At 36.4% G+C, this 17,126-nt stretch overlaps 1 protein-coding gene across 6 annotated transcripts in view; it reads right to left on the minus strand.

Annotated features, from left to right (window-relative positions):
* Positions 1–897: 897 nt before the first annotated feature.
* Positions 898–17,126, minus strand: part of KDM6A (lysine demethylase 6A) — a 176,585-nt gene continuing 160,356 nt past the window's right edge. For 3 of the 6 annotated variants that reach the window (XM_052663509.1, XM_052663512.1, XM_052663510.1), the window contains 4 exons: positions 6,305–6,412; positions 5,447–5,573; positions 2,784–2,954; positions 898–1,646 (listed from right to left, as the gene is read on the minus strand). In XM_052663509.1, coding sequence (XP_052519469.1) covers positions 1,617–1,646; positions 2,784–2,954; positions 5,447–5,573; positions 6,305–6,412 — 436 coding nt within the window. In that variant the 3' untranslated portion in view covers positions 898–1,616. The remainder of the gene's footprint in view (positions 1,647–2,783; positions 2,955–5,446; positions 5,574–6,304; positions 6,413–17,126) is intronic. The other 3 variants (XM_052663511.1, XM_052663514.1, XM_052663513.1) reach the window with 1 other exon arrangement.

The raw sequence follows: 17,126 nt of genomic DNA on the forward strand, positions 1-17,126 counted from the left end.
ACTTAGAGCATTCTCTATGCTTCTTCATTAAATATTCCTAGAAAAACCTTAGAAAGAGCAGCATGATAAAATGAGAATATGTGTCAAATGCAAGGTACATTATAATATGAAATACTATTGTTAATTAGAAGTGATTCTGTAAGGCTAATATAGCTTACTGTATTTTACTACTGCTACAGAATTGAAAGACTCCCTCCCCTGCCCATATCATGTCATGCAAACAGGAAAGCATGAAATGTCAAAACTGCCTAACATTAAAAAATAAGTCTCTTAATTTATTTGCATTCTAAAATAGAGCCCTTCATCTGAATCTTTTTTCCATAGAAAACACTAATAAATAATGTACAGGATTTGTCAAGCCCATATAACATGCCCTTTAAAACTTTAAGTTCAATCACTATTTGTTTTCTACTATTATACTACATTTTGGCAGCATCTGTTTATTGGTCTGTCATTGCAGAATTGCAACTTAACAATAAACCAGTCTGACATTTTAGGTCTTGAAGATACATACCATATATATTTCTTTAAAAATAATCATACTTTTTGTAAGCAATACTTTACAGTAGACACCTCAAAAATCTACCATAGATGGGAAACTTAAAACGAGAAAAATTTAAGTTCTAAATCTTTATACATATATATCCAGATTTCTATATATATTATATATACATACACAAGTATATATAAAATATATATAATCAGATTTGAAAAATGAACAAAAACTGGGCACTGTACATAAAGTCTTTTTAAAACTCAAACAATAGAAAACTCTTTAAACATTAAACAATTTTAATAAAAGTTTCTGTACAATGCTAAGCAGTTTTATTTACACATAGAAAATGTAATAGGAGTAGTGTTTGAAATTACAGAACTCCTTAAAATTTCAATGGCAGGTAAATCTGGAAAAAATAACAGCATTCCATTCACAAATATCTTCAAGCAATAAATACGTATTTATAAATAGTGTAAATTTACATCAGGATTAGAAACAAAAATCACAAATCTGAAGTTTATTCCTTAGTCTATGTGCAATCCATTATCTTTGTGACTTGGCTGTTAATTTTTTAAACATTTTATTTAGGAACCAGAAGTGTAACAACCGTCATGGTTTCAAAACAAGACAGAAAAACATAAAAGCAGTAAAAAAGTTCCTTACCTAACTTTTCACATTAAAAAAAATTGACCAAATAAAGACTTAAAATTTCTAACTACCTTACAAAGAAATGACCAGCTAGGCTAGTATTTTTTTCCAAGGAAAATTCTGAAGAGGGGAAAAGACAGATGAAAACCAATTCGTCAGCCCAGAAATAGAGAAATATAAAAGAGGTTGTCTTCAAGTCAGTAGTCTGTATGATGTTGCCAGTTTTGTCAGATATATACAAAACATGGAAATTATTATTTTGTTTCTGAAGAACAGCTGATCAGCTTTGTGAGAGTCCTGGAGTAGGAGCAAAGCTCTCCCCTGTCCAGTTGGTTGACACTCCGCACTTGGAAGGTTGCATAGACAGTTTTCAGCCAGCAGCCTTACGAGATAGCTACAAAAACCAGTGGTGCAGAACTGGGTTACTTCCTGAATAGCAGAAAAGGTCTCATTTAATGTCCATGGAACAATATCAAGATGAGGAGGATGGTAATGGAGGAGCCTGAAAATGAAAGTAAAGTATGTTACTTTGGTATATAAATTGTTAATAGTGTTTCCTAGCTCAAGGCTACAAACATGGTCTGTGTAAAAAGGTAGGGGCAATAACAATTCTCAAGAAAGCTTAACTGCCTGCCACACTCTGTCCAGTATAACCTCCGTTACTATCCCCCACCTGGCCAATTTTCCTAAGAGTCTGAGACCATTACCCTACTTAGTGTACCCTACATTTTGGTACTTCTTCATCAATTAGTCAAAAACTCTTAAAATGTTATTAGGTTGACCATTTTTTGAAACTGCTTAAAAATTAAAAGGCGGCTTGTAAAAAATAATATAACAAATCAATTATAACTTCCTTGGTGACTTGCTTCAGAACCTAATTCAACTAGATAATAATTTATTTAACAGGTAATTTTCTTCTTCTTCAAGCAATCTTGAAGACTATTCAAGTGAAAATACCAGAAGCTAAACTTCAAAAATTCAGTTTCTGACTACATACGTGAGAAAAAGTATTGAAGGAATTCAGCAATTTATAAATTATGTCTATTTCTTATTCATAAAACTATTGATGTGCTAGAGTAAAATGCTCTCCCCTAAGCATCTGCTGTTTAAAATTTAAAACTGTGTGCAATTTATAAAGGTATTTGAATTTCATAAGGTTATATAACGTACCAGGAAGTTAAGCTCCATCAAATATTCCTGTAAAGTTACTACTTCCGACAAGGACAAGGTTTTAAATAAATACAATTAGCTCTAAAAGCAGAAGTTATTTAAAAGCATACATACTGACTCATTTTGTGGACACTAATAACCTATGCACACAAACATTTTATCAACTGAGATCAAATGAAACAAAGGATGTGACAGTGTTCTAAAAGTACACAAACATTTTAAAATGTAGTTACTGTGACATTATTTAGGGCTGGTCTCAGGAAGAAAAGTAAAAATAAAATATGACAATTTCATACAAATAAATACCTGGAGTGGAGGAGGGGGGAATATGAGTATTTCCTCATGAAATATCTAATGAGTCAAAGGAAAATTTAAATATTTTCATTACCTCCTACTCATCAGGTGGCAGAACAAATCCTGGTGCTTCCCTATCCAGCTAACTATGTACTCACATGTTGGTTTCACTTACTAATGTAAATTGGTCATAGACTTGCATCAGGTCCTCCATTTTGTACTGTTCTAGCACCACAAAATTTTCCAGGTTTCCACTTGTTTTTCTTGCACAATCTTGGCAATGTACTATGTAGGTCTTTCGAGAATTGCTCTCATTAGTGACAAAAAGCAGATTAAAAACCTCCACCTAGTTCATACAAGAGAAAAAGCATTCAATAGATACAGTAGTATTTATTTTATTGTACTACTTTACTATATAGAGTTCTACTTTACAAGGAGTTTTGGACAGTGATTACTGATTAAGAGTGGGTACTAAGACAAACATAGCTCTGTTTAAGAATCTTTAATAGGATGGGTTTATTTTGTACCAGACCCGAAGACATAGGTGGGATTGCATCTTTAGGGGAGTGACCCAGGGGAATGACATACGCATTAAAACCACTGGCAAAAAGCCTAATCCAAAAGTTTGATCAAGGTCAGCCTATTTGTTTTAAATTCAAAACATCAGTATACAATCAGATGAAAGTGATCCTTACTTTCCTTCTACTTCTCAATGATAGCACTGTGTATAGATACTTGTCTTTCCCAATAGACTGAGCTCCTCAAAGATGAAGACTATGTTTTACTCCTCACTGAAACTCCAGAGCTTATCACAGAGCTTAGTGCTTAGCCAAACCTCAAAACAAACTTGATGGATTCAATCATCTCAAATAAAAATCAATGTCAAAATTACACAATTTCAAGGTTTGGAATGGATCATTAATATCCCTGGCTAATATATTCAGGGAAAGAAAATTCACATGACTTCATGTCTTCTTTGAAATTATGTTATTAAAATCCCAGGGTTAACCATGTTTTTCATTACTATCAATGAGCAATAACAAATAACATAAACCTCATAATCTGAGTTGAAAAATTTGTGAACATTCTTCAACTTGTCCCTCACTTCTGCTATTTATTGAGTTGTCTTGTGAATTTTACCTTGAAATATCTTTCTAATTCCTCTCCTTCAATATTCCCACTGCTACGTTCTAGTTTAGGTCTTAGGATGACAACCCTTAACACCACTGCAATAGCTTCTTATCTCCATCCTCTCCAATCACTTTTCTCTCTGAAATACTTATGCAACTTGGGTACTTGCTCAGAAACTTTTGAGGGCTTCAATGATCTCAGAGTCAAGTATCAAACTCCTTAAAATCATTCAAAATGCTCTGCAAACTTCCTACCAACCAAACTCAAAAATGGAATTTACATAGGCTGTGTTCTAATCACACTGAACTATTTACCCTTTTCTGAAGAAACCATTCCATTTCCCATGCTGTTCCTACAGCTCATAAAAACATTCATTCTACGTTTATTTATTTACGTAATTGGAAAGGAAAATTTGCTTTATTTTTTTAAAATTTATTTTAATTGGAGGCTAATTACTTTACAATATTGTAGTGGTTTTTGCCATATATTAATCTTTAGTTGCCTAAAATCATATTCATCCTTAGAGGATGGACTCAAATGTTAATACTTTGATGAACTCATGCGAATACTAGAAAGGAAAACTCAGGTCATTTTCTCCCCTTAGTGTTTTCCTAACAGTCAGACCAACTTTGCATTCACCATAGTCTCATATACAATAGAACTGTTTATAATTTGTCTTCCCTAAGTAGGATGTAAGCTCCTTCAGAGCAGGTACCACATCTTTGCTTCTGTATCTCTTGCGAGCCTTGGCCACAGGAGAAGCCTGACCAACGTACTGTGAATTGTACCAGAGAGAACTGAACAATGATCTGCCTGAAACTGCACTGAACTATATCCAGTTTACTGGCATCTGTCCACACCTGGAGTGTTCCCAGTTTAAAATTTCAAGATTTAACTTGACACTTGAAAGTGAAAGTGAAAGTGAAGTCGCTCAGTAGTGTCCAACTCTTTGCGATCCCCTGGACTATAGCCTGCCAGGCTCCTCCAGAATCCCCGCCATGGGATTCTCCAGGCAAGAATACTGGAGTGGGTTGCCATTTCCTTCTCCAGGGGATCTTCCCAACCCAGGGATCGAACCCGGGTCTCCTGCATTGCAGGCAGACGTTTTATCCTCTGAGCCACCAGGGAAGCCCTAACTTGACACTTATTATCTGTTAAACACAGCTGTCCCTCAGTATCCATGAGGATTGGGTCCAGGACCCTCCATGGGTACCAAAATCTAAGGATGCTCAAGTCCCTTACAAAAAATGGCATACTAACTGCACATAACCTATGCACATCCTCCTCTATATCTAAATCATCTCTAGATTACCTATAATACCTGAAACAAAAAGTTGTTGGTGTATGGCAAGTTTAAGTCATGCTCTTTGGAACTTTCTGGAATATCTCCCCAACCCCCAAATATTTTCGATCTGTAGTTGGTTGAATCCACAGATAGGAATCTGTGGATAGGGAAGGCCAACTATTATCTACCAGATAAATGATTCTAGTAAATACTTTTAGGGTTAATTCAGTTAATTCACAGTTAGTGAAACGGCATTTCACCAGAATAAAGTTTAACATAGTAGTTAAATAACAACATGGAACACAATGTCAATTTCAGTAAAATGCATTACATAAAAGTACATTAAAAAAATAACTAAAGAGAAACCCAAAGTGGAGAGGTAAGAGGTTTATAAAAACAACTGAGTAAGAACAATTATTTACCTCACAAATGCTACAGTAATGTGCTGGTTCTTCTTTTGTTCGCCCATGCCATATAATCTCTTTTCCTGCAGCAATGAGAGCCTCCCTCAATGTCTGACACTGCTTCAGAGTTCTCAGAAGACAATACCTAGAGTATGGGGGAAAGTTATTTGTGACCAGCAACTGAATATTGAATATTTTAAGCATGAAAGATGTATCAACAGAAGTAATGCCAAGAGATTCTGTTCTAATATCTGTAAGTTCAATTTTATTTAATCAATTTCTCAGATATTCTCCAATTTAAAAAATAAGACTAATGCTTAGCAGGTCTGATAATGATAATTATTAGATCATTTACAGTTGAGAATAACTGGCATCTGAATATCAAAATATAATAACCTGACCCTGTGTTTAAACATAAGTTGCTAATTTGGGCTCTTATTTGGGCAAGTCAATTAACCTCTTTGGGAGTCAATGTCTCATCCTGGAAATAGGGGGTCTGAATCCCAGATGTGAATTCTATGATTTTAAGTAAAGTAGGAAAACACGTTATTTCTATCAACACTACCTAGATACTTATAAACAGCATCACTAATATGGTTGCTTCTGAAACTTTTGATATATAAGCAAAAAAGTATTTATGGATAATAGTTACCACACAATACAAAAATGGTTTCACTGTAGTATTGAAGAAGACACTAAATTCCCTGATTTTGACTTGAATACCGTGAAATCTTTCATTCATATTAACATAATTGAACTTTCCTTATAATTTACACGTTTTCTAATCTCATGCTAATGATACAGTAAATTCTCACAATTTTTGATTTTCCTATAGTTTGCTATCATTACTTGGAGTTGTTTGCTAAGTTCTCTTACTCTCCTGTGGATCTTAGAGGTTCAGGTTCTTCATTTGAATAGAGAAGTAAGACTAGATGATCTGTATGGCACTTTTCAGCTCTAAAATTTGTAGACAATGAAAACACCCTAAAGAAAAGGAAATGGGTTTAGCAACTGAATGCTGTTTGAAAGTAAAGGTCTTATCTGTTTTATGCATAGTCTATTCAGCACTTAGGACAGTGCCAAACATGTAGTAGATGCTCAATAAATATATGACTATGGAACCACTAATATTTAAAGTACGATAAATTATAGCATTTTAAATTTCTCGTAATTTATAGTTCCTTGCTATTTTATAAGTTACTAGGTTAAAGTATTATAACTTATCAGAACCCACATAAGTTAAAAGCCAGCATAAAAAAAAGATAAAAGACAGTCTGATAACTTATTTAACAAGCAAAAAGTAATATCAACTTTATAGTTGTAAGGCAAATTCCTTAAGCATCATATAGCAATTCTTGAGTATTTAACTTATTTATAAACAAAATAATGCCTTAAGACTACGGTTGCAAGTCAAAGAGCAAGTAAAAATTTAGAACATGGCAAAAACAGAGAGCATATAAACTCAGGCTTTGCTGCTAGCCCTTAAACAGTACCTGCTTCTCCGTTTTTCCCTCCCTGTGTCCCATACATTTCATCTCTGAAGACACTGATCTAACAATAAGTTTTTAATGCAGGGCTTCACATTAAGGTCTTTTTCACAGGAAAACAACGCCCACAACTCGGCAGATACCTTTGGAGATTTATAGACTCCACTAGGATCCCATGTGGGAAAATAAACGAAAATAATACAATAAAAATGAATAAGTAAACCAGACAGGGAATATGATATTAGATACTTGGCACATATGATACCATTTAAGGCTGGTGCAGGAGGCACTATTATCTCCACTCTACAAATCAGGAAACTAGGGCACTAGGACCCTGAGAAGCTGATACTATAAAGCTATTTTTAAGTAGTTGGACTGTTGTTGTTTAGTCGCTCAGTTGTGTCTGACTCTTTGAGACCCTAAGACTGTAGCTCGCCAGGCTCCTCTGTCCATGGGATTTCCGAGGCAAGAATACTGGAGTGGGTTGCTATTTCCTTCTCCAGGGGATCTTCGGGACCCAGGGATCAAACTTGTGTCTCCTGCATTTGACAGGTGGATTCCTTACCATTGAGCCACCTGGGAAGCCCTATTGTGCTAGGGGTTTGTAAAAGTAAAAAATCTCAAGTTTCCCCTCACTACCTTACACTGTACTATCGTCTTTTTGGTTTCCTTTCACATCTTCTTACCCACGCCCATTTAAAAGATGAGGTTCTCAATCAGCACAGTTCTCCCTCCACCAATACAGAGCCTCGGTTCTGTGGAGTCTTGCTCCACTCTTTACTCAGCAAATGAACTTTCGGTTCCAATGCTACTACTATTTTGGCAGGTAGATTGCAGTTTATAATTTATAATAGTTTCATTTAGAAAAAAGGTAATATACTACTCTTCTGCAAATAATAAAGGGTTAGAGCTAAGGCTGCTAAGAATAAATCCTAAGCCAACAGTATTCTGCTTCTGAAATCATAGTTCCAGAATTTTTATTTTGTGAGATACAGGAATCTAAGAAAACCAACAGCTCCATTAATCTGATTTGACAATGAATAACCAAATTGCGGTTTCCCCTTCCCCCTTATGTTTTTTTCCTGAACAGTAAAATTTTTTGTTCCTTCCCATTTTCAAAAGGTAGTGGTTGGAATAGAAGAAGAATTGAGGGAGACAGAGGCTCTTCTGGAGTCCACAGCAATGAGCAGGTCCTCAAGAAGGAATCTGATTTAACTGAAGGGCAGGGGAAAATAAATAGAAAATAAAGAGATTTAAGGAAAAGATCCTAGGAAAGACACACATATAATAGTCAAAATTTGACTTAACAGTAATCTGTTCTGCTTTGAATAATCCCAGACTGATTTTATATGAAGACAATGTTTGAGTGTACTGAGGAGCTAAAAAGTAAAAGTCAAATAAAATCAGGGTTGCAGTTTCCTCATTTTAGTTTTGTGGAATCTTAATAAGTTTATTGCATAGCAATTAAGAATTCAATTTGTTGAACCTATCAAAACAGCAACAGATTCAGACATGGTGAATAGATTTGTGACTGCTAAAGGGGGAGGGGGAGGGGAATTGGGGAGGGATGGACTGGGATTTTGGAGTTAGCGGATGTAAACTATTACATATAAAATGGATAAATGATAAGGTCCTACGTATAGCACAGGTAACTCTATTCAGTATCTTGAGATAAATCATAATGGGAAAAGACTGCAAGAAAGAAAGTATATATGTGTGTAACTGGGACTTCCCTGTAGGTTCAGTGGTTAAGACTCCACGCTTCCAAAGCAAGGGGCGCGGGTCTGATCCCTGGTTGGGGAACTAAGATCTCACATGCTGAAAGGTATGGCTAACTACATATATATAACTAAATCACTTTACTGTATGGCAGAAATTAACACAACACTGCAAATCAACTATATTTCAATAAAAAAATTCAATCTGTCAAAAAGCAAAATAATAAATTACTAGCAAAAAGTTTAAGAAGATAGAAGATGCTGTTTCAAATGCATCTTAGGGACGGGGTCAGAAATTTCAGCATTTCAGGAGCTAGAGAAGTTGGGAATCAAACTTTCCTTTGACTTTGCAAGATCAGTCAGGATCAATCTGGTTTTAGGACTAATGTTTTTAGTTGTTTGACTAAAAGACTACACAAAAAGCAGGGGCTATTAAAGGCAGATTTGGCTTGGAAGAAAATCACAAGAGGCTGACTGAGGGCTGGATGTATTTGAGGTTATAGAGAAGAACATAATCCAACCAAAACCCCATTTGGCAAAAATGAAACCTAAAGTGGGATGGAATTCTAGAAAATGGCCTGCTGTAGGCGATAGAAATGAAAATATACTTGAAATATTACAATAAAAAAACTGAAGACAATGAGGACAAATGATTATACACAGTATATTCATAAATCAATACATTAGGCAAAAGACAGACAGACTAAGTATGTCATGGATGCTAAAAGGAGAGGGAGGTAGAACTCACCAAAGTTTTCATAAAGAAGTTGCCAATTAAAAAAAAACAATAAGAAGTTGCCGATTTAGATGAGACAGGAAGGAGAAGTGGGAGGAAGGCACCTTCCGGGCAAAAGGAATTCCATGAGCAAAGTTGGTGTGGGGATTATTTAGGGACTAAACAACGGTTCTTATGACTTTAATCTTGGGATGAGGTTTCCGGACTAGAAAAATAAAAGAGTGAAGCCAGAGTGATATTAGATTATGTTAAAGTTAAGAAAACACTGTGATTACTCTGACATTTTGGGGGTAACCTAAGGTTTTCAAAGTAAGTTCCCAAATATTGGTGTGGAGATAATAAGCAGCATGGTTTAACTTGGTATGGCACTTCTAAAGTCTTTATGGTAACAATCTCTGCCACTAAGAAGTACATGATAAATAACTTTTAAAAGTGTACCAAGAAGTACCTTGCCTTGCCCAATCTGTCTTACTGAAAGAGCCATGTAGGCAAAGTGAGCCAAAAGGTAAGCCCTCAAAACTTGCCACCTGTCACTCCAGAGGTAGATTCACCTCGACAGCAGTGAGTATCTGAATGCCAGTAAATCATCTAACAGTTTCATTTAAACCAACCACATGGCTGAAAATCAAGGTCTCAGTCAATGAAGAAATGAGTATCTTAAGAATTTTAAACTCTCAGAAAAAACAAGCATGAAAGCAAAGTATGTGTTAACCATGAGAATGGAGAGCTTTTGGATTTTTTAGATTTTGTTTGCTCAATGTTATCACAAAACACTGTATGGTTAAATATAACCCAAGGACAACAGCACTAGAATCTATGCTATGTGGTGATACCACTTACTCAGTTATTAGGCCAATAAGCTATGACTGTAGAGTTGTAGAACACTTCATATATTCACTGAAACATGGGAATCAAAGGAAAAAGGTAACAGTTTGCTTTAATTTATACTCAAAAACTCAGTGCTAGTGATAAAGTATATATTATATAGATAACAGGGTAGATAGGATAATAATCTATAATATGTGTGAAAAAAAAGGGGAAACAAAAATATTATTAGTTTTAAAAGAGATCAAATCTAGACTAGGGTGTCCCTAACTTGTCTGGATCATAGGATTCATCTAGATCACTGTGAAAGAGATTCCCAGGGTTCTTCACACAGAGCTTTGAATTTACTTATTAGGAACAGAGTCTAGAAATGAATTTTAGTGAGTCTCAAGTGATTCTTATGATTAGGCAAGTAAAAACTAGTTGAACCTCTTACTTCATTAGAAACAATGTCTAAAATCTGTTAACGATATTTTTCAGCAAATCACCATGTTTTTATGATCAGAGCCATAAGAGATCACAGAGAAAAAGCCACAGAAAAAGCTCCTATGAAAGAGCACAGATTCTGGAGTTAGACTGCCTGGGTTCCTACCCCAGCTCTATATATAAGTCTTAAGTTTCCTCAAATGTAAAGAGGGCACATCTAACTATGTACTATTCTGAGTACATATGTTACATACATGCTTAGATTAGTGCCTAGAAGTTAGTGATCAATATTTGAACTTAAGTGGAAATTTTCAATTGTGCTAAAATAATTATTTATTTTATATATCCTAATATATCACTGCAGATGGTGACTGCAGCCATGAAACTAAAAGACGCTTACTACTCCTTGGAAGAAAAGTTATGACCAACCTAGATAGCATATTCAAAAGCAGAGACATTCCTTTGCCAACAAAGGTCCATCTAGTCAAGGCTATGGTTTTTCCTTTGGTCATGTATGGATGTCAGAGTTGGACCGTGAAGAAGGCTGAGCGCCGAAGAATTGATGCTTTTGAACTGTGGTGTTGGAGAAGACTCTTGAGAGTCCCTTGGACTACAAGGAGATCCAACCAGTCCATTCTGAAGGAGATCAGCCCTGGGATTTCTTTGGAGGGAATGATGCTGAAGCTGAAACTCCAGTACTTTGGCCACCTCATGCGAAGAGTTGACTCATTGGAAAAGACTCTGGTGCTGGGAGGGATTGGAGGCAGGAGGAGAAGGGGATGACAGAGGATGAGATGGCTGGATGGCATCACCGACTCGATGGACGCGAGTCTGAGTGAACTCCGGGAGTTGGTGATGGACAGGGAGGCCTGGCGTGCTGCGATCCATGGGGTCGCAGAGTCGGACACGACTGAGCGACTGAACTGAATGGAAATATTTTAGAGGATAATAAGATATATTAACATGGAAAGACAGTCATAGTTCAGTGAACTGAAGGGAGAGTTCAGCAGCTTTGCTTTTATTGTCTTCCTTAATGCATTTCTTTGTGTGGGCACTAGTCTACTTTAAGGATAGCTAATGGTTCAGAAAACTCAACAGCTAACACTTTAGCAGGGATTACCTATCAGCCAGCTAAGAAGATACACAGCCAGCTAAGAGATCATATTTAACCCATTTATTCTTTTCTTCCTTTACTCCTAGTTTCATCAACAAGAATAAATATCTCACTGCATGGCCCAAGCCAAAACCCCGGAAATCCTGATTCCCCTCTCACCTCCACCACTCAATTAATCCATACATCTATTTTACCTTCTATCCTTTGTCCTCCTTCTTATGTGAAATATAATAAATACCTTCTAATATGCCTCTAAATCTTCTGCCCTCCACTGAGTACTTATCTTGCTGGCAAGTGATCTACCATGCAAATTTGATTATTAAAAAGATTAAAAATTCTAAAGGCTTCTCATTAGCAGCTGCTGTCAATGTTAAGTCTCCTTGAAATGTTTAGCAACAAAATTTTAAATCTATACTCTTTAGCTGATATAAATGATCCAGTAGGGCTTAATCCTGAGAGACATTTCAAAGTTTAGTCTAAAGAAAGAGAAACTAAGCTTGCTTGCAGTATATGGGATGTGTGGAAAAAAGTTTATGTTCATTAAAACGGTGGAAGGAAACCAAAAGAGATGTTAATGCACTAAGCTTCCACTAAAATGTTCCTAAGGAGTTAGGCTATGAACTTTTCAAGTCAAGTTCACTGCAGTATAAAATGAAAGAAGTAATCAAGATAATGAGTATTCCTCTGACTCATGACAATGTAGGAGACATCTGGAAGAATGTGAAGGAGAGTATGAAGATCACTGTATTTTAGAAACACAGCTAGGATGTAGAAATTTTGAGATTTACTAAATGACTTACTCAGATGAATGACTTTATGAAATTGCAAGGCTCCAAAAGACTCAACTTGAATTTAAAAGTACAAAGAAAAAAACAAGAATGGTATTGACTTTTAAAAATAACTACAGGTAATTCATGCTCAAAATGATAACAAAGGATTAGTACATGACAACAGGAGAGAACATCATGTCCCATTATTAATCACTCGGTACAAATACAGTTCATAATTTTTTATAATCCCACAAATTTTTCATAAACTCACTGGTGTTGAAACTTGATCTGGGGCTTTTTAGAGTTTTTACTTAGCTCATCAGAGTGACTATGTTTACTGTAGAAATATTAATGTATTTGATTCCAACATACTGCCATAAACTGGTAGGAGGGTAAAATAAACACACTGTATTATCTTTCTAAATCCAAAGAATTCAGAATATCAAATCGTATTTGGTCTAAGGGGTTTGGGATAAAGGACTCTGGAGCTGTAGTACTACTTCCATGAAGCCTTTTCTAAAATGTTCCCCTCTCAAGAAGTACCTTCCCCTGTGCTCTCCTATGGTTTTCATTTTAAAACAGTATTTCCATCATTAAACCAAAGATCATGTATTTTTAACATTTTGACTATTCCCCTCATTAATTTAAGCAGTCTGAGAAGTGATCAGATCCTTCTGTCACCTAGCATGATACCCGAGTTCCAACTCAGTTTATAGATTAAATAAATCAAAGAATGAAAAGAACTGGGTAGAGCTGAATGAGTGAGTGTACATGAAGGCAAAGGTAAATTTTGCTTAGATTCTTTATGGTTGGGCAGACTTTTATTTAACCATGAAAACCTAAAAATCACACATTGTAAGTTCACACTATTTAAGAATTAAAAGCAGTAATGCAAGGAGAAAGTTAAGAAAGAACATCTTTGCAAATCTTTTCCATTCACTTCTTACATCTAGCAGATATTTTTCTTTGAAAACAGCCTACAATTCATATCATCAAATGTACAATGAATCAATACTTTACTGAAAGATAATTCAAAGGAGGAGAAAGGTGGGTGTAAAAATTGCAGTTCATAGTAAAGATGGCTTAAGATACCAAGTGGTAAAAATAAGTAGAAAATTCCACCACACATCTAAATAAAAGGGAGAAACGGCTGACAAGGGACGTGTGGGTCAGATATAAGGTACAAATGGGGATTTGAAAGAAAGTTTGTATCTGCGCCTTTGTGTGTTTAGAATAGTTCGTTGTTGCTGGTGACCTCAGCAAGAGAAGTGACAGGAGCATATTGAGGTAGAAAGTCAAAATACTGTGGATGGTGGAGTGAACAGGAAGGAGATGAAGAAAATGACTCAAAGTAGAGGGAAGGAATTATAAGGGAGAACCATTTCTTAAAAGTTGGTATAGCTCACAAGCCAATGCAAGTACTACTTTGTTTACTGGCAGAATACTAGATTTAAAGAGCAAAGCAATGATGTGGATACAGTTTTACAGTGAAACTGAGCTTGTGGGAAAAGACTCCCTCTCTATTTCTGTAACAATATATTCTCTGTGTTCTCTTCCAACCTTTACCTAGTTCTCCTATTTGCTTTTCTTAAATAGAAGTATTTCCCCAAGTTCTGTCCCCAGCTCCACCCCTCCCCTTCCTCTCAAGACCATCTCAAACCACTAGCTAGAAGAACCCCTAGTCAGTCAGCTTTGCTCTCTGGAATCCTGCATTTCCTACGGCTTCTGAAAAACTACAGCTTCTGATAAACCAGCTTCTATACACTATTTCCCTGGCTCTTGAAACCTGTTGCTGTTTCAAAATGAAGCTCCATGTCACAGATACATGCAAGTAGCTTTTACCTAAGACAGATATGGGCTTAAATCTTGGCTCTAACCATGACCATGGGATGCAGAGAGGCACACCTGAAATACAGACTGGGAACCGTTTTGCTCAGTGCCTGGCTAAGGATCAAGCTCAGTTTAATAACTAACATTATTACTAAACCATTTAGAACCCAGAATTGTATCTTATCAGCCAGGAGCTAATTCCATTTAACTACCAGAAACATCTTTATGAAACTCAAACTAGATCTTATTAGTTAAAAACTTACTCAAAGCTCTCCAACAGAAAAAACTTAAGTCTGGCACTCAATACGTGATTTGCCACTAAGAACTTTCTACTACTCATCAAACACATTGTGCTCAAGCCAGAATGTACCATCAACTGTTTCCAGCACGTACACACAAACACACACTCACACACACAGAGTAGAGCTGTATCATAAAATATATATGTTTCAGAGAATTCCTTGGTGGTCCAGTGGTTAGGACTCCAAGCTCTCACTACAATATACATATTTCAACTTGTGCAAATATACAGTAGGGAAGTCAGGAGGGAGGGCAAAGGAGGTAGGTGTTAGGGAGAAAATGAGAGCAGGAGGAAGTGAAGATGTCTAAAGTGAGTGTGAATTTACCACCTCTAGACAGTTGGATTTCCTCTAAGCTTCTCCCAATGTAAGCAGCTTATCACGCCGAGTAAGATTTCAGAGTTAGTGTAACAGGGCTTCTCCACTAAAGTTAAATATTTTGCCTGGTGCTCTACTAAAGAAAAGGGATTTATTCCCTCATTTGAGGAAAACACGACTGTGTTGGACCAAAGGAGACATGGTACTATTTAATGGATGAAATGAAGAACCTTTCTAATGGTCCAAGAGTTTGGTCTTAAATTGGCACCCTTTACACAAAATATCTGCCTCCCAGAATACATAGAACTGTGCTGACTCTGTGATGCTGGAAAGTACTGAGTGGATCTGTTGTGTTTCTTTCAATCTGTTTATTTTATGCATTATCTTTTACTTCAAGACAGGAACTATGCCGTGTGTGTGTATATATATATATGTATGTATGTATGTATGTGTGTGTGTGTATATATATAAATATATATATATAAACACTCTCAGTGCCTAACCCAGAGCCTTACATATAGTCAGCAAATACTCATTAAATAAAAAGAAAGCACAAATAAAAGAAGCAATATTGGCTGGTGAAATCCCAAATGTATTTAGGGAATTGGGATCAAATGGTAGGTAGATTAGACCAAAAGGCACAGGAGTCAGAGATCAAATTGCCAGCATCCTTTGGATCATAGAAAAAGCAAGAGAATTTCAGAAAAACATCAACTTCTACTTCATTGACTATGCTAAAGCCTTTGACTGTGTGGATCACAACAAACTGTGGAAAATTCTTCAAGAAATGTGAATACCAGACCACCTGACCTGCCTCTTGAGAAACCTATATGCAGGTCAAGAAGCAACAGTTAGAACTGGACATGGAACAACAGACTGGTTCCAAATAGGAAAAGGAGTACGTCAAGGCTGTATATTGTTACCCTGCTTATTTAACCTATATGCAGAGTACATCATGCAAAATGATGGACTGGATGAAGCACAAGCTGGAATCAAGATTGCCAGGAGAAATATCAATAACCTCAGATATGCAGATGACATCACCCTTTTGGCAGAAAGCGAAGAACTAAAGAGCCCCTTGATGAAAGCAAAAGAGAAGAGTGAAAAAGTTGGCTTAAGTCAACGTTCAGAAAACTAAGATCATGGCATCTGGTTCCCGTCTTTCCATGGCAAATAGATGGGGAAACAGTGGAAACAGTGATAGACTTTATTTTTGGGGGCTCTAAAATCACTGCAGATGGTGACTGCAGCCATGATATTAAGAGACGCTTACTCCTCGGAAGGAAAGCTATAAGCAAACTAGACAGCATATTAAAAAGCAGAGACATTACTTTGCTGACAAAGGTCCATCTAGTCTAAGCTATGGTTTTTCCAGTAGTCATGTGTAGATGTGAGAGTTGGACCATAAAGAAAGCTGAGTGCCGAAGAATTGATGCTTTTGAACTATGGTGTTGGACAAGACTCTTGAAAGTCCCTTGGACTGCAAGGAGATCCAACGAGTCTATCTTAAAGGAAATCAGTCCTAAATATTCACTGGAAGGAATGGTGCTGAAGCAGAAACTCCAATACTCTGGCCAACTGATGCAAAGAACTGACTCATTTGAAGAGACCCTGATGCTGGGAAAGATTGAAGGTGGGAGGAGAAGGGGATGACAGAGGATGAGATGGTTGCATGGCATCACTGACTCAATGGACATGAGTTTGAGTAAACTCCGGGAATTGGTGATGAACAGGGAGGCCTGGCATGCTGCAGTGCATGGGGTCACAAAGAGTTGGACATGACTGAGCGACTGAACTGAACCCAAAATATGAGTCACTTCCAGTCTTTAGAGCTGTTACATATAAATGGTCTCCATACTGTACCATCCCTTTACCTTTAGGTGATCTGAGTTAGCCTCTAGTTTATGCCCATTTTCAACTTACTATCATCTTGGGTGACTTTACGTAATTTTTTCTCCAGAAAGTAACCTCAAACTTACTCTTCAGCAAAAAAGACCAATCTGAGACATAATAGGACAATCCTACTACCAATCACATTTACAGAGTATGCTACCTAAGATCTAGCATTTTAAAGGCTTTGTATATTACTTGCTATGGCTTGTTTTTTGTTATCTTTTGTCTCCCCCTATCACTTCTGTCTAGGACTAGATAAACTAGTGTAAATGATACAGGAAT

The sequence above is a fragment of the Budorcas taxicolor genome, chromosome X, assembly GCF_023091745.1.
Source record: "Budorcas taxicolor isolate Tak-1 chromosome X, Takin1.1, whole genome shotgun sequence".
Taxonomy (NCBI): Eukaryota; Metazoa; Chordata; class Mammalia; order Artiodactyla; family Bovidae; genus Budorcas; species Budorcas taxicolor.